At 39.9% G+C, this 25,480-nt stretch overlaps 1 protein-coding gene across 1 annotated transcript in view; it reads left to right on the forward strand.

The window, feature by feature from the left end:
• MYO16 (myosin XVI) overlaps positions 1 to 25,480 on the forward strand; it is a 583,910-nt gene that overhangs the window by 151,256 nt on the left and 407,174 nt on the right. Inside the window, exons 5-6 of the mRNA XM_019039479.4 lie at positions 9,591 to 9,699; positions 17,470 to 17,594. Coding sequence (XP_018895024.4) covers positions 9,591 to 9,699; positions 17,470 to 17,594 — 234 coding nt within the window. The remainder of the gene's footprint in view (positions 1 to 9,590; positions 9,700 to 17,469; positions 17,595 to 25,480) is intronic.

Below are 25,480 nucleotides of genomic sequence, written 5' to 3' on the forward strand. Positions count from 1 at the left end.
CTTGGTAAAATATTTTACTCTAGCCTGCCAAGGAATCTACAATCCCAGCTTCAAAGAATCCCCTTTGTATCAAGGTGTTATCTCCAAATGCAAATATTTTACACAATTGTGGGAAATATCATGGCCAGCTTTCCTAAGGACACTTACCTTTTTCACAACAGGGCATGGGAAGAGTCCGTTTTTATTCATGGAGGCGAGACGGAGGACTCTGCACATAGCATGAATTGGGAAGTCAGGGGCATCCAGAAAAAAGCATGGGAAACTAAGGCATAGATTACATAGAGAGGTGGATACAGAGAGACACCACTGGCCTAGTCTAGAAGATTCCAGAGGCCCACTGTTAACACCATTCCACAAGCTCTAGACCTTTTGACCTCAGTTCACACCTCCTTGGTATAGTTAGCTACTTAATGAACGGCAGATGGCGGCTCAAGCTTCGCCATAGGCACGGTAAGCATTTCGATTATTTCCTATATTCCTTAATGGAGTATTATGCCAATGGGTGTCTGTCTGTACATGCGTGTATTCTTATCTGTAGCACTCCAATAAAACTGCTTCAAATAGGCACCTACAATGCCCTCCTGAGTTTTAATATCAGGAAAACTGGATATTTTAAAAAAGACATACTGGCCATTTTGCAGGTTTCACTATAGCCTATTATCTAAAGCCTGATACAGAGCTATCCTTGCACCAGTAATATATTATCAAGATTTTTGATACTTTACCAGCATTAACCCATTTTATCTTCACAACAACTCTGGGAGGATTAAAGACAGAGAGGGCAAGCAGTTTCTCCAAGGTCACGTGACTGATAAGTTTTGAGCAGAGATTTGAACTGGATTTGTGTCCTTAAACGCTCAGCTATGCTGCCTCTGGTGGAGAGCAGTGGGTGTATGCCTTGAGAGCATCACAGACACAGAGTCTGTGTCTGTGGCTTAACACATTTGTTAAATGCAATAGCTAAGATAGGCTGTGTGTACCTAGAAGCATACATGCAAAGTGCCATGAGTCTCCTGCATGCCACCTTTCCAAGTGGTGCTTATAATTAGTATAGCCTGCTTTTACCTCCGAGGAAACTGGGGCATAAAACCCTTAAGAATTTGCCCTAGGCCGTAAAGTTCATGAGGAGGGGCACCGGGATTGAATCTCAAACCATTAACTCTGTACTACTGTGCAATACTCACTTTCTAATAGAAAGGCACGACATAGGTACTAGCCAGCGTCCAGTAGAAGACAAAAAGTCCACCAAAGAAGGTAGTTTGAATAGGATGCATTTAATATAAAAATTATTATCTAATAAAGAGAGATTAATTACAAAGGCGGGGGGTAAAGATAATGCTGAAAACTAACAGAACAACAGATATAGGAAGCAGCCGCTGTTCCCCACATCGGGGAGAGTATCTGGAAGAGGACCCTCAGGGATTGAAATGTAGACCCTTTTAGAGAGGATGTGGCAGTGGCCTCTGCATGGTGGGGAAATACACGGAGGCTGGTTCTGGCAATCAGGAAGCTATTGGCTAAGTGGCAGCAAACCTGGCTGGAGGGTGTGCACCACTGGGTACCCACCACAGTGGGCAAGAACAAGAAGGAACATCCTGGGCCAGTAAGAGGAGCCTCCTCCTCCTGCAGTGCCTCTCCTCCCTCAACTGCCAGAGCCACCACTGTAAATCTGAAATCTCTTCTAAGTGGTCCAATGTCAGTGAATGAATATTCTGCCCTTGTTTGTCTAATGTTGTAAGAATCCATGTTTACCTGTGTTCCCCAGGTATGTAGGTATGTTAACATTTTTGCATACATACCTTCATACCTGGGGAATGTCTCCTTCAGCCACAGAAGTAATATCTGCACCCTGCATCTGCTATTCCCATATTCTTCAGAGTTCTCCAGATTACATTCAGTAGTTATTTCCTTTTTACTCCTTAATTATTCATATCCTATCTCTCTTGTTAAAATTATTGGTGGAAATTCTGGCTCCTAGAGGAAGATATATGTCATATAAATGTAAAATCTTTCAGTTCTCTTGATGAGTCAGCTGCTTCCTCCAGAGTCCTAATATTTACTTTCCCCAGACGATACTGGGATTTCACTCTAGGCATGAATCTAGCAGAAACAGAGGGTAGTTACGGTGGGACTAGAAGAAAATAAGTATCCTCTTTCAAGGCATTTTTTCCAGGTGAAGTCATCACAGTTTTTCAGTGAACAATGGGACATCTCCTCAGTCACAGGAGGTCAATCAGCTTCCCCTGGCGAGGAAGACTCAGGGTGACTTCAGGGCTCAAGATTGTCTGTTTCACAGTTGGGTGCAGTGGCTCATGCCTGTAATCCCAACACTTTGGGAGGCCAAGGCAAATGGATCACTTGAGGTCAGGAGTTCAAGACCAGCCTGGCCAACATGGCGAAACCCCGTCTCTACTAAAAATACAAAAATTAGCCGGGCGTAGTGGTACGCACCTATAGTCCCAGCTACCTGGGAGGCTGAGGCAGGAGAATCGCTTGAACCCGGGAGGCGAAGGTTGCAATCAGCCAAGATCACACCACTGCACTCCAGCCTGAGTGACAGGGCGAGACTCCATCTAAAAAAATATATATATATTTTCTGTTTCACTGGAGTCTAACCAGATATTGCCATTTCAGGTCTCAGGACACTAGTCCATCGCAATTAACAAGAACTTTCAGAAAATAATTTGATAAGACAGTGAATTCACCAGACATGGTACTTCAGCAACCTACACAATTACATTAAATTTTGTATTGAACAGTCAGCAATATGAACTCTCAATATGAAAAATTCTTCCAAGGCTGGCATAGAACCTCTCTGGTTCTCCTATTATGACTTGAGCTTATGGTTAAAGGACTTGGCCTTGGCTTATCTGTTGTTTGTTTGTTTGTTTGTTTGTTTGTTTGTAAGACTTCCACTGCACTCGTGGGGGGATGCCATGACAAACCACAGTCTTTGTCATCATTATTTCTACCATAATGGCCAAATGCCAGAGTCTTGGCCACTATGGCAGAAATAACTCCCAAGACACTTGCTTCAGTTAACCCTTCAGGACAGTCAACCACAGGTAACAGCTTGATTACCTTGATTATTTTAGTAATCCAAGCTTGGGTTTCCTAAGATCCTGTTTCCCACTGGCATGCGACTCAGCAGTGTACTCACACTAGGCTAACTACACCCCTCACCAAATCCTATCATTGAGGGCCTGGGACCACCCCATTCTTGAAAGGTGTCTTGTTAGCATCCAGCCAGGATGCAGAATTACCACCAATCATTTGAAAAAGAAAGATTGATGATAAATAACTACTAACTAGTAAAAAAACAAACAAAACTATTTAATGTGATCAAGATAACTGAAGAATGCAGGAATAGCAGATTCAGGGAGCAGATACTGCTTCTGGGGCTGAAGGAGACAACTTGGGGGAGGAGCCTTCTTGGAAGTGACCCCTGCCTCAAGGCTGAGAGTCAGACCTCATTGGAGAGGGTGCAGCTGTGACCACAGGGTGGCCAGAAGCTTCAGGGAGGTGGCTCAGGCCTAGGCTGCAATCAGGGAACAGGTACCAGCAAAATGTGCTAGGAAGCTTCTCGCTGGGAGGCTAATATAAATGGGTGGGCCATTTGCTAGGATACAAGAGAAACTTGCCATTGGGCTGCTAGGGAAACTCACCCAGGGATGTGCGCCCCTGGGTCTCCCACACGCCAGTGACAAGGAGACCTGGGGCTCTCTGGCAAGAACCACAAGAAGCCCCTTCTTCCTGCTGTGTCCCTCCAGGGCCCTCTACTGACAGACCCAACACTGTTCCAGCTGGTAAAGGAGGACCCTCCAGAGGCCCAGCCCCAGGATCAACAAAACAGAGCAAAAAATGGGTCGACCTGGAGTTGGTCCTTAATTGATGATGGGCACAACATGGAGCCTGAAATCATTTATTTCATTTTCAAGTTTCAGGCTTTCTGACAGAGGCAAAGCACCTAGCCATAAATTGCAGAAATGCTTCATTGACCACGGATTACCATGGTGGGGTAAGAAGAACAAAGCGTCCTTTCCTTTTGCTTAAGTGTCATGTATGGCAGCTCAAATAAACAGTAGCAACTTTATTTTTCATTTTTTGTTTAGCCAAAGTTTGTGCCATCACAAAGGCAGTATGAGAAACAACTGCCTGGGCTTAAAATTTAGAAGAAAAATGAAGATATATTAGAATGAATTTGTGTAGTTTAAAGAATGAAAGCAAGGCATTTTTTTCAAATGTTCAGAAAGTTAGTAATCATGGAAGATTGAAGACCATGAGCTCTCAGGTATGTTAGTCATAAAATTACTGACGTCTGATTTAAAAATAAAAAAACTGCCCAGTGACCGACTCATTCATTAGGCTTTTTGCATCTCTTCAATTAAACAAAGAAAGGGAAAAAGAAAAGGGAAGAAGAAAAAGAGAGAGGAAGGAAGGAAGGGAGGGAGAGAAGGAAAGAAGGAGTCTCTCACAAATATCTATCTGGAATGATTGAAGGTAGGTAAGGTAAGTAGGAGTATAGTGATTTTGTAACTATGTAAACCCTTGAAAATAAATGTCAGAAAATTTAGTTAAAAAGAATTGCCATACAAATTATAATTCTTTGCCTTAATTTTTAATGATTAGTTTAAGTTCAGTTTTTGACTATTATGAATACGTTTCAATAAATCTTTTCTAGCACCTCACATGCACCAGGCACTATGGTAGGTGTTGGGAACAGAAAGGAGATGAAAACAAGATCTGTGAGCAAGAAAGTTAGCAACTCTCAGAAAGGCTGGCTTCCGTATTGGGAATAATACCAGGTAATAAGGCCGGCTTCCGTATTGGGAATAATACCAGGTAACTTAGCAGCACAGAAGAATGAGTGACTCATAAGTTGAAACTTCAGTAAATGACCCCAGCTAAATTATTCAGCCCCACGCTTCAGGTGCAGAATTTCTCTAAAAGAGCCTGATGACTTCTTTAAGCACAGACAATATTCTTTCTAAGTGGACATCTCTTTAAATGCCAAGTTACTTTTCTATTTGTTTTGTTGTAATTAAGAATACATGACTCCTAACTGTATTCACTATCACCTGTGCCCAGGTGTTTTGCATATATAGTATTTCACTGGGAACATTTATGAATTGGGAAGGATTCTCTACCACTGATAAGTGGAGTGCAGTAGATTTTACAATTAATTATTGAAAACAGTAATGGCATCCCTGCAGTTCTGTCTGTTGTTAATTGATTGTTTAGCAGTTGATATTTGAACAGAAACTGTCAGGTTTAAGTCCAGGTTCCAGCCTATGCTGAGGTCTGAGGGCAGTGGGTAGATGAATGGCAGATAGCTGAAAGAACACTGGGTGGCATAGGTAGGTGAAATATGGCTTTATTCAGCAGCTCTCTCAGCAGCAGCTCTCTTACAGTTTGCTCTGTCTCAGCTGCTTGGTCCAGCCAACTCCCACGCACAGCTGCACGGCCGGTTCTCCATTGCCTTCAGGGTCAGTAACTTAACCCTTTCTCTCTCTGGGCATTAGCGAGCCAAGCTTGGTCCTGGCTCCCCTCTGTTCGTCTCCAAAGACAGAGAGCTCTGGCTCTTTTTCTGTCTTTCTCTGGGAGCAAGCATGCCTGATATGGTTTCCCTGTGTCCCCACCCAAATCTCAATTTGAATTGTATCTCACAGAATTCCCACTTGTTGTGGGAGGGACCCAGGGGGAAGTAATTGAATCCTGGGGGCTGGTCTTTCCTGTGCTGGTCTCATGATAGTGAAGAAGTCTCATGAGATTTGATGGGTTTATCAGGGATTTCCCTTTTTGCTTCATCCTCATTTTCTCTTGCCACTGCCATGTAAGAAGAGCCTTTTACCTCCTGCCGTGATTCAGAGGCCTCCCCAGCCATGTGGAACTGTAAGTCCAATTAAACCTCCTTTTGTTCCCAGTTTCAGGTATGGCTTTATTAGCAGTGTAAAAATGAACTGATACAGTAAATTGGTACCAGTAGAGTGGGGCATTGCTGAAAAGATACCCAAAAATGTGGAAGCAACTTTGGAACTGGGTAACAGGCAGAGGTTGGAGCAATTTGGAGGGCTCAGAAGAAGACAGGAAAATGTGGGAAAGTTTGGAACTTCCTAGAGACTTGTTGAATGGCTTTGACAAAAATGCTGATAGTGATATGAACAATAAGTTCCAGACTGAGGTGGCCTCAGATGGAGTTGAGGAATTTATTGGGAACTGGAGCGAAGGTGACTCTTGTTATGTTTTAGCAAAAAGACTGGTGGCATCTTGCCCCTGCCCTAGAAATTTGTGGAACTTTGAATTTGAGAGAGATGATTTCGGGTATCTGGCAGAAGAAATGTCTAAGCTTCAAAGCATTCAAGAGGTGACTTGGGTGTTGTTAAAAGCATTCCATTTTAAAAGGGAAACAGCATAAAAGTTCAGAAAATTTGCAGCCTGACAATGTGGTAGAAAAGAAAAACCCATTTTTTGAGGAGAAATTCAAGCTTGCTGCAGGAATTTGCATAAGTGGCAAGGAGCCTAATGTTAATCCCCAAGACAATGGGGAAAATTTCTCCAGGCCATGTCAGAGACCTTCACGGCAGTCCCTCCCATCACAGGCCCAGAGGCCCAGGAGGAAAAAGTGGTTTCATGGGCCAGGCACAGGGTCCTCGTGCTGTTTGCAGCCTGGGGACTTGGTGCCATGTGTCCCAGCAGCTCCAGCCATGGTTGAGTGGGGCCAATGTAGAGCTCGGGCCATGGCTTCAGAGGGTGGAAGCCCCAAGCCTTGGCAGCTTCCATGTGGTATTGAGCCTGCAGGTAGACAGAAGTCAAGAATTGAGGTTTAGGAACCTCAACCTAGATTTCAGAAGATGTGTGGAAACACCTGGATGCCCAAGCAAAAGTTTGCTGCAGGGGCGAGGCCCTCATGGAGAACCTCTACAGCAGTGCAAAAGGGAAATGTGGGGCTGGAGCCCCAACACAGAGTCTCTACTGGGCCACTGTCTAGTGGAGCTGTGAGAAGACGGCCATCATCCTCCAGACCTCAGAATGGTAGGTCCACTGACAGCTTGCACCATGAGCCTGGAAAAGCCACAGACACTCAACGCCAGTTCGTGAAAGCAGCCAGGAGGGAGGCTGAACCCTGCAAAGCCACAGGGTGGAGCTGCCTAAGACCATGGGAACCCACCTTTTAGATCAGCATGACCTGGATGTGAGACTTGGAGTAAAAGGAGATCATTTTGGAGCTTTAAAATGTGACTGCCCTACTAGATTTCAGATTTGCTTGGGCCCTGTAACCTCTTTGTTTTGGCCAATTTCTCCCATTTGGAGTGGTTGTATTTAAACAATGCCTGTACCAGCATTATATCTAGGAAGTAATTAGCTTGCTTTTGATTTTACAGGCTTATAGGCAGAAGGGATTTGCCTTGTCTCAGATGAAACTTTTGACTGTGAACTTTTGGGTTAATGCTGAACTGAGTTAAGACTTTGGGGGACTATTGAGAAGGGATGATTGGTTTTGAAATGTGAGGACATAAGATTTGTAGGGGCCAGGGGCAGAATGATGTAGTTTGGCTGTGTGCTCACCCAAATCTCAACTTGAATTGTATCTCCCAGAATTCCCACGTGTTGTGGGACAGACGCAGGGAGAGGTCATTGAATCATGGGGGCCGGTCTTTCCCATGCTGTTCTCGTGATAGTGAATAAGTCTCATGAGATCTAATGGGTTTATCAGGAGTTTCTGCTTTTGCTTCCTCCTCATTTTACTGACGCCTTGTAAGAAGTGCCTTTCGCCTCCTGCCATGATTCTGAGGCCTCCCCAGGCATGTGAAACTGTGAGTCCAATTAAACCTCCTTTTGTTCCCAGTTTTGGGTATGTCTCTAACAGCAGTGTGAAAATGAACCAATATAGCGCCTGTACAGTGTCAGCAGGCAACCATATGTTCTACAGACAATAGTGACGTAGGGCCAAGGCATGGCCTTCCCATGTTATGGCTACATGGCTGTGATAACAAGCAGAGTTATATGCCTGTGCTGTGCTCTAAACTCACTGAGTCACTCTGGATGTTTACCTCGGCCTGCCCATCCTTGACCAAAGCACTGCCGTGTTCCTTACAGGAACGCAAAATCTTATTCTTGTAGCTTGGAGACTAAAGGAAAAGAATCATTAGCAAAGTCTACTGAAGAATATCCCTGAAGTCAGGGTTTTTTTTTTTTTCAAACTCTGAATAATTAAAATAAAACTAAATGCACTAACAAGATAATTTGAATCTTGAGGACCTTAAAATTATAAAGGTCCTTAGATAAGTAAAACATCTGAAATATATGACTTGCTTTGTTCAGATAAAGTAATATCTTTACATGGTTATAGAAAATATAGCATATTACACTCAATATAGTGAGGTAAGAAACTCAACTTATCTTGGGGGAAAATGTTAAGATATGGAATATTTTACCACGTTAAGCTACTTTTTTGTTTGTTTTGGGTTTTTAAAAATAATATATTTAGAGCCGTTCTTTGGAAATCTGTGCAGACTTGCTAAAGTATAGAAAATCTCTTTGCAAATAAAGAATAATAGAAAAAACTCTAAATATTAACACATAAAATTTTAAATGTGAATCATATTTTATGTAAAGTTATAAATTGGTATATAAGAACTATGCTAGTATTGCAACACAGAATGCTATTTTGTAAAAGGAACAGGGAAAACTTTCCTTTGTCTGGCCTGAGTTTAATGACATGTTACTGGGAGGTGTGTGGGAAATCTTGGACAATGGGCATATGTTCACGCCATGCCCTAAAATAAGTGATGTTAGCCATGCCTGATACATTTTTATGGAGCTCATTAGGGAATGTGGGGCAATGGAGACAGTTCATGTGAGTGATTTCTGAAGAGTGCAAGCAAATCTACCATTGTATTGAAGCTGAGAGGGGCAAGGGGTGAAACAGGAGTGCTCAGAGGTGCTGGACTGATGAAGGGACCTTGGAAGCTAAAACATGGAATGGCCATATTTAATACAGTCAGCCCATTGAGATTTACAGATCATGCCTTTTGTTAGAAGATAGTTGCTGAAAAGAGAAAAATCAGCCTGTAGTCATTAACACAGGCCTTGATTAAAATGTCGTAGTGTGAGAAGAGCTCCCAGATGAGTTTCTGTGGAGAAAAAGGAGGTTAAAGATTTGATAGGACAGATTGTGGAACTTTGGCCAAAGTTCAGCTTGCTCCTTGAAGAGTTCTTTCAGAATCTTCGAAGGCATCAGACACCTCTATTATATTAGAAACAAGACAGGATACAGGGCAGCCAGCACAGAGGCATGGGTTTGCAGCCACACACTAGAGATGCTGGGTTTAGCAAAGGGGTGAGGAGAGGCAGCTGGGGCCAAAGTTTTGCAAGAGTCAGTGGAAGGTTTTCAGAACGTTAGAGTCTCCACAAGTCATTTAATATATTTGTCTTAAAAAATAATTCGAGCTTCCTACCCGATTCTTCAGGGTGATATCTACCGTAGACTATTTCTGCATCTGTTTCCCAACTAAGATTGAAGTACAACTCCTAATCTGCTTTTAATTTAAACAGTATATATGATGTTATATTTTTTTCTTTTTATCTAGGCTGGAGCCAATGTCCTTCTCCAGGATGTGAATGGAAATATCCCATTAGATTATGCTGTAGAAGGGACAGAATCCAGCTCTATCCTGTTGACCTATCTGGATGAAAATGGTAGGCAAAAACTTTTAAAACCATAGAAAAAAATAGATTGGGAGAATTGTAAGTGTGTATTCATTTTCACAGGTTTGCTTACATGATTTCCGATGGATGTAGTTTCCGCACGTGGTGTAGAAGATGGTATTTTTTCCCTTTAGCTTTCCATTGCTCTCACTGCACTGCATTGTGGTTTAGTCAATGCTGGTTTTTTTGCAAGCCAGCAGAAATCTAGAGGCCAACAATGAAGGGACATTTTAACAGGCATCTAAAGTCCATAATTAGTGGGACTGGGTTTGTAATTATAATCTGTTCTCCCCTGGGAGGGGAAGGGAAGTCAACCAACACAATTGAATTTTGAGCTAATGAGAACAAGGTCATCTGAAGTGTATTCTCTTAGAAGCAGGTGGTCCTAGCTGGAATTAGAGGCAAGGAAGTGAGGGCTTAAGTCAAGGACACTTGTCTGCAAATCGACCCTTTGTGACACTTAGAACACAAAGGTCATCAGAAGAAAGCGCTATGGCCATGATGCTAGCCTGAAAAGATGAGGCTGAGCCCCTAAATGCATTCACCGACAAAGGATGTTTAATTATACAGGTCCAGCATATAATTTCATCAGTAAGTGCAGCCTTGGGAAAGTGGGAGGTATGAGAATCCCTGAGCCCAATATAGTATTAAACTAAAGAATTATGCCCCTCCTTTTTTCCCCTGCTGTTTAGGTATAAATAACAATAAAGAAATTCCAATCCCTTCAAAATGACCCTTGGCCAGAGAAAAGTTTACAGTTTTTAAGAGCCACACGGAGCTTATGCAGATACTCTTTTTGCCTCTAAGAAAACCTCACATCTGCCTCATTGTTCCCTTGTGCTCTCTGCCTCCTCCAGATTGCTTTTATGAAAAAGGTTTATTCTGAGGATGGCTTAGAATAATAATAATTAGCACTTAGCAGCAATGAGTTCGCAGATAAAATAGTCTCATTCGCTGTGAAAGCAAGGTAGGTGTGGTTGCCACGACAGGGGATGATGTGAGCATGGCCGTGCTGCTCACATCGTCACCAAGTGGGGGTCTCAGGCAGAAGCAGGCTGGGTTGCGTTAGCAGTGCATTCATTTGACCACTCTGCAGCTCAGTCGTGCCTGGGCACTGTCACTTGTGGGAACGCTCACTCACTTTCTCCAAGTCTTGTTAGCTGTGCCTTGTGGGAGGCAGATTCAATTACTTCTAAAGGGAATGAAGCTTGAAGTTATACAGACTTCTTAGTTGGGAAGTTAATTATTTGGATCTTTGCCAGACTTCACATGTGGCCTGCAATTGTGAATTGACATGAAAAACTTGGCGCAATGGTGCCTATAGTTAATAATACTGTATTGCATACTTTGAAATTTGCTGAGATCATAGTTTGTATGTTAAGTGTTATCACCAAATAATAGTAAAAATAACAGTAAATAAAGAGTGTGGGAGGAAATTTTAAGGTGATGGATATATTTATGGCATATAATGTGGTGATGGTTTCAGGGATGTATACTTACAAACATCAAGTTGTATGCAATAAATATGTACAGCTTTGGTATGTTGGTCATACTGCAATAAATGGTTTAAAAAAATAAAACCAGTGATGCCAAATTTTTAAAAAGTACTTGACCATGTTTTGTTTAGCTGTGCCAGTTCTGTTATTATTTCCTGCTTTTTCTGTTGTTCTGAATTTTTAAAAGCTACAGTAATAAATGTTTCTTTTAGAAAATAAAACATTTATTTGCAAATGCATTCACATTGCTTATAAACCTCTCCAACTCATTACAGCATTTTGTTTGATAGGAAATTTTAGTATTGCAAGATCAGTGTTTTATATCCTATGTAAAGAATAAAAATAAATATGTTCCTTTGAGAGGCTGATATTAAAAAGGAGTATGCAAAAACAAAACAAAACAAAACAAGAGGAAAGTACTAACTCTTAAATGGCTGGTAGAAAATCTGTCACTACTATGGCTGTCACAGTCAGCTTGTTAAATACATGTTTGCTGGAACAAACTCAATTTAATATCTCTTAAATTTTTAATTCTGTTTGCCATTTGTCACTGCAGTCGCTCTGGCCCATGCCTTCACATCCATCTGCCCTACCCTCAGCTCATTCACAATCTGCTTCTGCTTATGTTGGTCTTCCTCCCACTATCTCCATCATCTGCCACCATTCCCAGTAAATACTGTCTAATTCGATTTATTCTCTGGCCCTCTGCTTGGTGTACTTTTACAGTTATCTACTGTGACAGCATGGGCTGATGTCTTTAGAAATTCCTACTATTTCAAGATGAGATTTTTATTATTATTTGGCTCTGGGTATTTCAGCATCGCCTTTTTATAACCAGGTGGTTGCAATCCTGGAATTTTCATTTTGCGTTGTGCAGTTTCGCATCCGAGTACTTATCACCTGTCACATCAGGATGCACGTGGCAGAAGAGGCCGCAACGTCTTGAACAAGTTGATTACATGGAAACTCGCTGGTCACAAGTCCTAATTGTGCTGTCACCACCGACTTACACTGTAAACTCGGGGACAGCAATTAACCTCGGCTCACCGCCTGAGCCTGCCAGGCTGTAAAATGAGACAACCACGGAGAGCTGATGGAGCATTTGATGAATATTAGATCTCCAGCGCAGGGAGAAGCAGCTGGCATGCAAGGAAGGCAGTCGATTAGAAAGTGAGCCAGCATGGAAAGAAAGCACTGACGGGAGAGCCCAAGGAGCACCCAGGACAAAAGATCAGCATAATGGATACATTATACACACACATACAGAAATATTCAGGTCCCTGAAAGACACCAAAAGCTTTAGTTGGCTCTGCATACACAACCATTCACTGTCGTTTCTTCTTTCAAACCTATTCTTCTAACAGTCATAGCTCACATTTATTTTATTGAGTTCCTAGTATCCTGTGGTTCAGCCCACTGAAGTTCAGTTTCTAAACCTACAAACCCATTGGAAATGCCCTTGCAACAATTGCTATTACCTTCCTTAGTTTTCTATCCAGTGATAGCTTTCTTTCCTTTTTTATTACCTTATCTCTCTTTGACATTCGATGACCTTTGTGACACTCTCTTAGGAACAGTCTCTCTCCTGCCATCTTCCCACAGTTTTCCTTCCTCTCTTTGAGCTTCTACTTAGGTTTCCTTCGAATGCTTCCCGTGTCTGTCCAGATTGCTAAATGTTGGTCCCTCCTGGGGCTTTGTCTTTGAGAATCTTCCATGTCCCTCCATGCTGTTGCTGGATTGTCTCACCCTTTTGCTTGTGTTGTTACCACTTGCTGGTTCTCAAGAATATCCTTGTAGCTTAATTATCTTTCCAGACCTTCACTCCTGTATATGCAGTTTTATTAAGTATCTCGACTTGAGTGTCAGATAGTTTGAAACAACACGTCTCTGTGGAATGTATTATTGTCCTTTCACTGTGTGTATTTCATATTTTCCCATTATCACCAGGAACATCACTTTTCTTCTCCCATATCGTCATGTCTGATTGTTGCCAATTCTTACAGATTCTCCTTATTTGATATCCTTCTAATATGTCCACCCAGATCACAAATCATGCTGTCACTGCCTTAATTAACATGCTGGTCTTTCTATTTTACATTACTACAGTAGCTTCCAAAACTGGTCTTCTTGCCCCCAGTATTAACCCTCCCCCTTCATTTTTCAGAGGACTCCCAGGTGAATCAGTTCATGAATGTCATGTGTTTTTCTTTTGTTTAAGGCAGTTTATTTGAAATGCTGTCCCTGCACCAGCCTCTTCAAAATCATACATAGTTGGGGTTACAGTCTGCATGACTACGTAAGATGGTCGCAAGTCGTGCCTGCTGTTAGGGTTGGGAGAAAGGAATGGGTGGAGGGTAGCTGCACCCTTCCTGTTTATTTCTGTTTGCTGGAACTACTCTATTTGCCTGCTCAGTTCTTTTACTTCTGTGCATCTCTTAGAACACTTACTATGAAGATAAAAATTTGGGTTAGTGGCAGTTCTATGAGCACAGAGGATCCCATGCTAAAATCATGGGATAGGTCATATTATAGTGAATTGCAAATGCCTGTTTAGCTTTGTTTCCTTTTTGAGGGCAAAAATGATGTTTTATGTATGACCAAATGATGATACAATGGCATATGATAATGAATAAAAATAAGGCATATGCGGATCTTATAAAAACACCAAGGAGGAAGGATATGATTTTCCTTACAAGTACTACAGAAGGCATCACAGAAGTGTCACCTACACTAAGCTGAAGGTGAGGGGCTGGGTTACCCTAGGGAAACCAACCGTGGTGGTCTGACCCAGGCATAGGGAGTAGCATAAGCAAAGGCAAGAAGGTTGGAAAAGCCACGGAAGAGAGGTGGCGCAGATCCTCCCACAACTTGGGAGAGCGCACAGCTGTGCAGTTAGTTCAGCATGGTCATAAAACCATCATAATAGCGGCAAAGAGTAGCCCTAATATCATCAGAGAAAAGGAAAAGTTGAATTCTTACAAAAACAATATTACCTTAAGGGGGACGGTTAAGGGAAGTTAAGTTAGGGTTCAGATTGACTTCGGGAGTTGACGTAATTTCAGTTTTGCACAAGTATCCACTGATATTATCAGATTAAACCAGGCAGTAATAATATCACAAGTAATAATGTGTGGATTTCAGGTAAATTATTTTGTTTCTTAATTCTTATATTAAAATAAATTACTAAATTTCTTTCAAAATAATAAATCTAAATGGACCTTCCATTAATTTGTTTTCAAAAAACAATACGAAAATCTATATTTTGTACATAAATGAGAATGGACCCATTATCCATTAAAACGTAGACTTATGGGCTATATCCATCTTGGTTGGTTTTATCCAGGAGCATTAAAGAAATTTGTTTGACAACGAAGAGAGGGAGTTTCTGTTGTGTTGTATTAACCAAAAGTGATTTGGGCTACTTTCCTGAATATATATAAAAAAAATCTAAAATTCACATTTTAATTGGCATCATATCTAATTCAAAATTAAGTTTTCAAATATTAGGATACAATGTAATAATATTCCCCTGTGATATCTTCACAACAGGGACCAGAAATAGATATTTTTTCTTAATAAAATGAGTCTGCAGTGAGTGATGTCTTATCTCTGTTTTAACTTGTTACTTGTTTTTAATATTGTTGTGTTTTTATCACTCCATTTTAAATACATAATTATATAAAAGATACATACAACTTTAGTAGATGTTGTAACATCCTAAAAGTTAACAAAATAACTTAAGAGTGACTATCAGATTCTTGTGCTACTTTAGCATGCAAAATTGAAGGCTGACATCTGAGAAATGATATTTGCCAAAATAAAATCACACATGAAATTTCATAATCCTAAAAGTCAGAATAAGTGACAGTTTTAGCTGGTTCATAATAGACCTCAAATGACTCTATAAGGGAAATGTTAGTTCTAAAATGGCATGTCCATGATTCAGAAGCTGAGGAATGGTCACGGGTGTTTCTATTTCATGTTTCTACTAAAATGGACTAGTTTGAACAGAATATTTGAAACAAGATACATTATTCAAATACTGCATTTTGCTTTATTTTGTTTGGTTACTCCATGCCTCCTAAATGACCAAATAATAGTATATGACACACCTAAATGAGAGGCATGAAAAACACATGTTAGAAAGCTGACTAATCACATATCACTTTTATTTAGTGCTTACTGAAAGCTAAATACATATTATAAGTTTTATGTGTTTTAACTTACTATCAAGCAACGGACAAATCAAATACTATCAACACCATTTTGCAGTTGAAGAAACAGAGGCAGAGGATAAGTTACTTGCCCACATTGGCACAAGTAGTCATTGATACACACAGCACTAACACCCAAGCAGGTTGAGTCCAGAGCTCCTCTTCTCTATTGCTCATCCAGGCTCGGAGAAGGAGCTGTGGCACGAGGCAGAGTTGAAGTGCCCCATGGGGAGAAAAGATACCAGATATGCAACACGCTTGATGTGGTTTCTGCTATAGAGCTACATCTTAAAAGTATGAACTATTATCTGAGGGACTAAGCACATTGAAGCCCACACAGTTTAAATAACTTTCGCAGAGTCAACCTGAGGAAAGAAACTACAGACAGTCACGTTCAGGAGCATCAATCCAGGGTGTATTCTTGAGTCCGCTGTGCTAGGCTTTCTCTTGATGTTTGCTGCCAGGATGAAATCAGATAAGAGACAAAGTGCTCAGAAGAGTGGCTGGTTCATAGCAAACACTTGCTGTGAGGGAGGTATCACCATCATTATCATTTTACCCTTGGAAGAAGATGAATTAATTCTCCTTAGTAAATACATATTTTGTTCAGGAACCAATGCTAGGAATGGGGGACACATCAATGAAGAGACACAGCCACAGATGAAACATCACAAAACTTCAGGTTAAAATATATGCTGAATAGAGGTATAGACCTGAGCCTTCTGTGCACCACCTACCCACCTGGGTGAAGTCAGACTGTGGATTCCGCACTCAATATTAGTTATCTTTATTAACATTAGTAGTCATGAAATGTTCAATTGATGCATCATTTTTAAAAACTTATTTTAAAATCATTTTAGATTACAAGAAAGTCTAAAGATAGCGCAGAGTTCCCAAATGCCCTCCACAGAGCTTCCCCTAATGTTAACACTCGCATAGCCACGGTACACTTATCAAAACTAAAAAGTTAACATTGGGACAATATTAACTGTACTAAACTACAGACTTTATTAATAGTTTTCCAGTTTTTATACTAATGTCTTTTTTTTTTTTTTTTGAGATGGAGTTTTGCTCTTGGTGCCCAGGCTGGAGTGCAGTGGTGCAATCTTGGCTCACTGCAACCTCCGCCTCCTGGGTTCAAGCAATTCTTCTGCCTCAGCCTCTCGAGTAGCTGGGATTATAGGTACTTGCCACCACAACCAGCTAATTTTTGTACTTTTATTAGAGATGGGGTTTTGCTATGTTGGCCAGGCTGGTCTTCAGCTCTTGCCCTCAGGTGATCTGCTCGCCTTGGCCTCCTAAAATGCTGGGATTACAGGTGTGACTCACAGTGCCCAGCCTAAAGTCTTTTCTTCTATTCCAGGATACTAGATTGCTTTTAGGAGCAACTATTTTGGCCAGAAAAATCATAGAGATCAAAAACCGTATCTTTGTTCTTTGTTTCCATTTAAGTACTTTAAAATACTTTGAGTAATGTATGTTGATGATTCATACTAAAACAGATATTAATTGAAAACCTGCCATTATAAGGCATCATATCATACTTTAGAACATAACATCCCAGCACTTTGGGAAGCCGAGGTGGGAGGATCACGAGGTCAGGATATCGAGACCCTCCTGGCTAACACCGTGAAACCCCATCTCTACTAAAAATACAAAAAAAAAAAATTAGCCGGGCGCAGTGGCGGGCGCCTGTAGTCCCAGCTACTCAGGAGGCTGAGGCAGGAGAATGGCGTGAACCCGGGAGGTGGAGCTTGCGGTGAGCAGAGATCGCGCCACTGCACTCCAGCCTGGGAGACAGAGCAAGACTCTGTCTCAAAAAATAAATAAATAAATAAATAACAAGAGATAATTTTATATTTTTTAAAGACTATAGTTGGAAATAGAATATGTACAAAGATAAACAATCAATTATTTGAATGAGTGTTCAAAGTGGAAGAGGAGCTTCAAAGAAAAACACATTGAAAGAATAGATTATAAAGCTAGGCTTTGACCCCCAGGAACTGAGAAGAATCTCTCCATTCTGGTTGAAAGGCTCTTTCTCCCCACAGGAGTGGATTTGACCTCACTGCGCCAGATGAAGCTTCAGAGACCAATGAGTATGTTAACAGATGTGAAACACTTCTTATCATCTGGAGGAAATGTCAATGAGAAAAACGATGAAGGAGTAACCCTGGTAAGTTCATATATTTGACTCAGAAACTATTTGAATAGAGAATTTAAGTTGATCTATAAAACATAGAATTCATTACAATTAACCTTTAAATAATTGTTGTGATCATAAAGTAATACATGTCAATTGTAGAAGTTTTGGAAAACACCTAAGTAGGCAAAGAAGAAAATGCAGACCCAGCAGTCCCATTACTGGGTGTCTACCCAAGGAATATATATCATTCTACCATAGACACACGCATGTGTATGTTCATCCCAGTGCCGTTTATAATAGCAAAGACATGGAATCAACCTAGATGTCCGTCAAGATGGACTGGATTAAGAAAACATCATCCATATACACCATGGAATACTACACAGCTGTGAAAAGAACGAAACCATGTCCTTCATAGCCACATGGATGCAGCTGAAGGCCATTACCTAAGAGAATTACCATAAGAACAGAAAACCAAATATCACATTTTCTTACTCATAAGTGGGAGCTAAACACTGAGTCCACATGGACACAAAGAAGGAGACGAGACACCAGGGCCCACTTAAGGGTGGAGGGTGGGAGGAGGGTGAGAATGACAAACCCCCTAAGGGATACTATGCTTATTACCTGCGTAATGAAATAATCTGTACATCAAGCCCCTAAAACACACAATTTACCCATGTAACGACATACACCTGTATCCCACTGATCCTAAAATAAAAGTTGGAAGGAAAAAATGCAAAATGCTTATGCCACTACCCAATATCTCTAGGTTGATATATTTTCTTCAAGCCTTCCTCCTATGTATGTTTTTCCTAAGAATTTAAAATAATTTTTATGCAGTACTTAGTCCATGTGTAGTTTTTGAAATGTAACTTATAGGAGCATGCTTTCATTTTAGTGTTCAGTAAAACAAACTATGGATGACTTTGGTGAGTGAATTTCTAAATTCAAGCAAACTCCTGTCATTACTTTTTATTGCTGTCAAGCACTGTTGCAGTAAATTATTAAAAGATCAACAAAATTTGGATTAATTTGTATATATTTGATGTCTAATCACCGAAATAAGAGCATTTTGCCCTACTGACCCATAAAACTTACCTGGGTTAGTGTGAGTTAAAATTAATAATGACAGAAAGAAATGTAAGACCCAGGGGAAAAAAATTTGAGAGAAAGTAAACTAGAATAGGAGAAGGGAATTTGGAGTTCTAAACTGTGAATTGAATTGAAATGCTTCAAATCAGTGATTCATTTCTCCCATGAAAAAAATATGGTGTGAGGTTGAAGGCAGTTGATAAAGAAAGTGATTTAACTAAATAGGTAAAAGTTTTGTTGTCTGAAAAATTTCCTTGAGTAATAAATGTAAATATACTTTTATATTTATTAAATTTTTGCATTTATTAAGTGCCTGTGACCTCTAGATGGTCACATTCTAAAAACGTGTTGTTTTCTTATGACTTAGAGTTACGTTGTTATAGTCTCCCGAAGTTTATAAATTTATAAATATTTATCCTGGAAGATAACATTTAGAAAAGGCTAACTTTAAAATGTTATAGTTGTATAGGCTTCTAAAATTTCCCTTTTCTTACTTTCTTTTTTTTTTTAAATGGAATCTTGCCCTGTCACCCAGGCTGGAGTGCAATGGCATGGTCTTGGCTCACTGCAACCTCCACCTCCCAGGTTCAAGTGATTCTCGTGTCCAAGCGATTTTCCTACCTCAGCCTCCCGAGTAGCTGGGACTACAGGCGCATGTCACCATGCCCAGCTAATTTTTTGTATTTTTATTAGAGACGGGGTTTCACCATGTTAGCCAGACTGGTCTCGATCTCCTGACCTCGTGATCCGCCCGTCTTGGCCTCCCAAAGTGCTGGGATTACAGGTGTGAGTTACTGCGCCTGGCCAGCTTCTAAAATTTTTAAATTATACTTTCCTAAATTTTGTCTTCCAAAATCGATATTTATAAATTTGTAAACTTTAGAAGACTATAACAACGTAACTCTGTCATAAGAAAAGAAAGCAAAGCATATTTAGAGTGTTTTGAAAAATAACACATTCAAATGGCAAAAGCATCCTAAATTAATGAAGAAATATAATTGGCCACATGCTATGAACAAAATAATAGTGACCAAAATTCTTTTGTCATGGATCCACATTTCAGTCGGGAAAGTGGGTAATATACACTATAAATAAGCTAAATATATAGTATCCTAGTAATAAATGCAAAGGAAAAAACAACACAGGGAAATGTTGGTCATATTGTTGCCATTTTGCATAGATAGAGAGGAAAGATCTAACCAACAAGGGTGTTTTGAATAATGACTTCAAAGAAGAGACAGCACAGTGGGGCTGTGAAGGGAAAGCATTCCAGGCTGAGAGTCAGAAGTGCAAACCACAAGCTCCTACAGTGTCAGGGGGGAGTGTAGTGTGCTTGGGAAACAGCAAGGAGCCCATATGGCTGAAGCAGTGTCAGCAGGGAGGGAGAGGCGCTGGGACCAGATCACACAAGCTTTTATGGGCCTATATGAGGACCACGGCTATGACTCTGCATGGGATGGGAAGACAGTGGGAAGTTCAGAAGAGAGGAGGGGCATGAGCCTGCTCCGTTTTAAAAGGATCACCTACCCTGGCTGTTGTGTTAAGAACTGACTGAACAGGAAACAACAGGTGCTGGAGAGGATGTGGAGAAATAGGAACACTTTTACACTGTTGGTGGGACTGTAAACTAGTTCAACCATTGTGGAAGTCAGTGTGGCGATTCCTCAGGGATCTAGAACTAGAAATACCATTTGACCCAGTCATCCCATTACTGGGTATATACCCAAAGGATTATAAATCATGCTGCTATAAAGACACATGCACACGTATGTTTATTGCTGGGTATATACCCAAAGGATTATAAATCATGCTGCTATAAAGACATATGCACACGTATGTTTATTGTGGCACTATTCACAATAGCAAAGACTTGGAACCAACCCAAATATCCAACAATGATAGACTGGATTAAGAAAATGTGGCACATGTACACCATGGAATACTATGCATCCATAAAAAATGATGAGTTCATGTCCTTTGTAGGGACATGGATGAAGCTGGAAACCATCATTTTCAGCAAACTATCGCAAGGACAAAAAACCAAACACCACATGTTCTCACTCATAGGTGGGAATTGAATAATGAGAACACATGGAAACAGGAAGGGGAACATCACACACTGGGGCCTGTTGTGGGGTAGGGGGAGGGGGCAGGGATAGCATTAGGAGATATACCTAATTTAAATGACGAGTTAATGGGTGCAGCACACCAACATGGCACATGTATATATACATGTAACAAACCTGCACGTTGTGCACATGTACCCTAAAACTTAAAAGTATAATTTAAAAAAGTAAAAATAAAAATAAAAATTAAAAAAAAAAGAACTGACTGAAAAGGACAGGGGTAAACCTGAGAGTTTGTTTAGGAGGCTTTTCCAGTAATCTAGGCAATCAGTAATGTGGCTCAGACAACAGGGGTAGAATGGTAGTGCAATTGGACCTCCTAATAAATGTGTTGTGTGATTAGAATGACTCCAAGCATTTTTAGCTTAAACTACCAGTGTGTTGGAGATGGCATCAAATGAGATGAGGCTGAAGAAGACACAAACCTAAAGCAGGAAAGACCACATCAGTTCTGGAGATACTAAGTTTGAAGTGTCTCTTAGCCATCTTAATGGAACTGTTGGATTTGTGGTTGGACATTGGAGTCTGGAACTCAGATCTCTAGATGAAAGAAAGAATTTGGGGAACATTAGCATATATGTGATGTTGAAAGCTTTGATACTGGATGAAATCACTACTTGTATGCAGAAGGAAAGAAATTTGGGACCAAGCCATGGAGATGAAGAAGAGGAGGCTCCAGAAAGGGGATGAGAAGGAGCAAGCACTGAGGAAGGAGGAAAACCAAGAGGACGAAATGTCCTAGGAACCAAGTGAAAACTTTGAGGAAGCAGGAGGAATGATAGACTACCAAATACTGCTAAATGGTCAGTTAAATGGGAGTTGTGAATTGGTTATTGGACTTAGTAACTTGGAGGTCGTTGACTTTCTCTTGGAGGACAGTTTCAGTGGACTAGTAGGGTCAAAAGTCTGATTGGAGTGAGTTATTTCATTAATTCATTTATTACACGTAATGAATTAATGCCTAACACATAATAGAAACGCAATAGAGCCTTTGTTTCTTTGTATGGTAGAATATATTACAACTTCATAGTTCTTTAAAAAAATACTGCTAAGTAAAAACAAAATGCATACTTCAACCACTGCTAAATAAAAGAGCATACACACTTCAGTAGAGAAGCTATTGAAGCAATCAATACAGAGCAATAAATTGCTATCATTTTCAATCATTTTCAATTTTTACTTTCCTTGTGACCTTCTTTTTATTGAACAGAGAGCATAAATATTGCAAATAATTGTTCTAAAATAACCAAATCTTGTGGTCATTATCTTTGAGCTTTTAACAAGAAAGTAACAATGAACAAAAGGCTAGGATGCTGTCCCTTGAAGATTACAGCATTTAACAGCCAGTGGTTTGGTTTGATTCACATGTCTGAATTGGTTAGTCTGTATATGTTAATGACTGTCATTTCCTTGTGTTTTCTGTTCTGTAAGGTATATAGTGTATTTATCTATTGTGGAGATAAGGAGAAGAAGACACTTTTGTTCAGATTGATTTCCATACCTGCGATGGAATGCCAGTTGTGGTTCAAAATTAGGCATAAATTTTCACAGTGTTAAATTGTTATGTGCAAAAGAGAGGAAACTAACAACAAAAGGCTCAATGGGAATAAAATTCTAATAAGATGGGTTTGGAGTTGCCTTTACCTTCTTTATTAGAATTGCAACAAAATAACTAAATATAACATATCTCTTTTTAAAAGCGATCTTTTAGTTTACATTATCTTCTTGTTAAATAGGGGCCTCAGAAAATGATACAATTTTAATAAACACCATGTTACAGAGTATATGAAGGTGAATTCATCAGTTTGAGAATATAGTCTTTGAAAATATTAATGGGATAACTGGCATATATATTATGAAGACATTGTTGTTTTATTATTTACTGTGTTAGCACATAATTTGATATATCACATCTGGCCCCGAGGCTTATTTATTTGGTTTGTTAGGAAAGAATTATTCAGGAGAGGCGAGTATCAAGCAATTTTATTTTTGTCACCTTTATTTCAGTAATGCTGGTTCATCCCTTACTTATGGATGGAGACAGCCATTGATTTTATGGTCATTTTTAAAGAATACAACTTCTGTGATCACTTTATGTCACAAACCAACCTCAAATTAAAGTGTCCAATCCCATATTATAATTTAAACTCTCAAGTCAGGAGTTGTAGAATTTTTGTGCCATACTTCCCAGTGACCCTTGGGTGTAACCCATGGATCGCCTTTCAAAATAATGTTTAAAATGCAATAAAAAATGGTGCCTAGAAAACAAACTATGTTGAAATATAGTCATCATAATATTAAAAGTAAATGTGTGATACATAATGCATATAATGTGCTTCTATATCATTCCACTAAGCAACAGATCTAGTAATTACCATGATTTTAAGGTGGCATTGACCATGAATGCTATCTTGAGGTATTTGCTGCAACAGAACAGTGATATGAAAATGGCAGGACTTTTATTGATGATGATATCACAGGTTTGCTTTTTGTGCTCATCGTTGAAGATTTGCTAAACTTCAATTAAGGAGTCAAAGAAAATAAAGCTATTTTCTCACCCAAGTTTTCACCCCCACCCCCCGAATTTTATCCACAAATCCTGCAGAGGTCAGTGGGCCCAGGTGTTAGGGACTGTGAGTTTAGTTAAATGTTAAATCCATTCCCAACTTAGTGCTGTACCAGGTTGGGAAGTCCATAGAAGGGAAGGTGGACATGGGTTACTATTTTTCCTCTTGCCACTTTTCTTCATCCCTCACTCCTTTATTAAACTCCACTGAAGTTAAGAGGAAGAAGAAGGGAGGAGGGAGCAGATAGGGAAGAGGAGAGGCAACAAGAGCAAGGTTTTTAACTGAGCCTTCTTTAGATGGTATCTAGCTCTCTGACCAAGAATTTGAGTCTTTTTATGAGAATTTTGGGGTGTTTTGGATCCCAGCCGCCCGCCATCATCATGGGGAGGCCTTAGCCTGTACCAGGTCTGAGTGATGCGCTCTTCCAAATGGTCCTTTATGCTCACTCGGCTTTTGGGAATTTGAGGACACTCCAGATTTTCTCTGCTAAGCTGTGCTTGCTCCATGAGGCACCCCCTAAAATAGAACCAGAAATGACCACAGCTTCATGGGTAAACCAGCCCATCTCTTGCCGTTTACGTTGTGCATGCAAGAATCAAAACCAGTTTATTCTGTGTCCACCAAACTACTCAGGATATGTAGCTTCTCAGAGTGGTCTCTACAGCCTCTCTTTGCCATAAAATTGGGAGGAACTCTCATCCACCTTGATACCTACACACAGTGGGAAGGGAAAGTGGACTCCTAACACACTAAGAGTGCTCTTTAAAAATTGTTCAACACTTTTTCTCCTTTTGTCTTTAATTTCTGACCTAGTGTGCCCTCAGTCTCAAGGTAGAGTTCAAAAGTCATCTGAGCAGTTTTAGGGCGACTATTTTCCAATTTACATATATAGTCTCACTTTGGGATATGATTTATAGTATTTTCATACTTCTGTCAAAGCTGAGATAGTAAAAATCCTGTGTTAGTGTTATGATGAAATACATGAAGAAGACCTGAAATTATTGGTCAACAATCCTGACTGAACCTAAGAGGCATTTGAATGGTCCTCAAGATTAGTTTTCATTTCTTCGTAACATAGTTTTTATTAAAATATAGCATTAGCCTCAGCGTGATCTTCTAGCTTCAGAGTGGCAGGGGTCACAGAGCTTCAGTAAGAACAGATCCAGTGGGAATATATCATAATATTTAACATTTTACATACAGATTAGTAAAAAATCAGATGCACAAATACAAGGGTAAGATAATTAAAAACAATTAACAGATATTTTCCAAGTTATACATGTGGAAAAGACTTAAGCCTCTGGCAAAGACCCTTACAATGTAAAAATATGAAAAAGCACAGAAATGTTAATATCTTTGATTATGTCAGAAATTATAATTAACATTTTGCATTAAAGAGTGAGCAAAATTAAGGGGCAACAGGTAATTTGCTGAGACTAATATTTGCAACAGTTTTCCCAAAATTTTAATATCTTCAAAATATGCAGAGTTCATAGAAATTAATTTAAAAAACCACGTCTTACTAGAAAATAAACAATAACAAGAGTCAATTCACAAAAGAAAAATATCCAACTAGCCTATGTATATGAAATGAGGACCACTGTTGGGAATTAAGTAAATGCAAATTATTTGAAATCATTTTAGAAATAAATAATAGTGAAGATCAGGAAAGCTAAGGGGCTGTGCAAATAGATTCTTTCATACACTGCTGGACTGTAGGTAAATTGGTACATTCTAGAACTCTGCATGGCAACATGCCACAGGAACTTGAAAAAATGCTGATTATTTTAGAATCAGGATGTATCAAAAGGAAATCACTACGGACATATATGATAATCACCAACAAAACATTTTTAAAATCAATATCAAAAATGGTAACTACATAAATATCCAACAATTAGGAATTAGCCCAGTCAATGAAAATGTGTCTGTATAATTGCATACTATGCTTTCCTAAAAATCTAGGGTTTAGAAGCCTAACAGCACCATGATGAAGAGGCCAGATAGACCCAAGTCGGTGCTCATCCTGGAAGGCTCCATCACTTCCAAGCTGTGACTTGTGCTGGCTTCTTAAACTCTGAGTTAAGATCTTCTCATCTTTTAAACTGGAATAATAAGAGTGCCACAT

This window comes from Gorilla gorilla, chromosome 14 (genome assembly GCF_029281585.2).
Source record: "Gorilla gorilla gorilla isolate KB3781 chromosome 14, NHGRI_mGorGor1-v2.1_pri, whole genome shotgun sequence".
Lineage (NCBI taxonomy): Eukaryota > Metazoa > Chordata > Mammalia > Primates > Hominidae > Gorilla > Gorilla gorilla.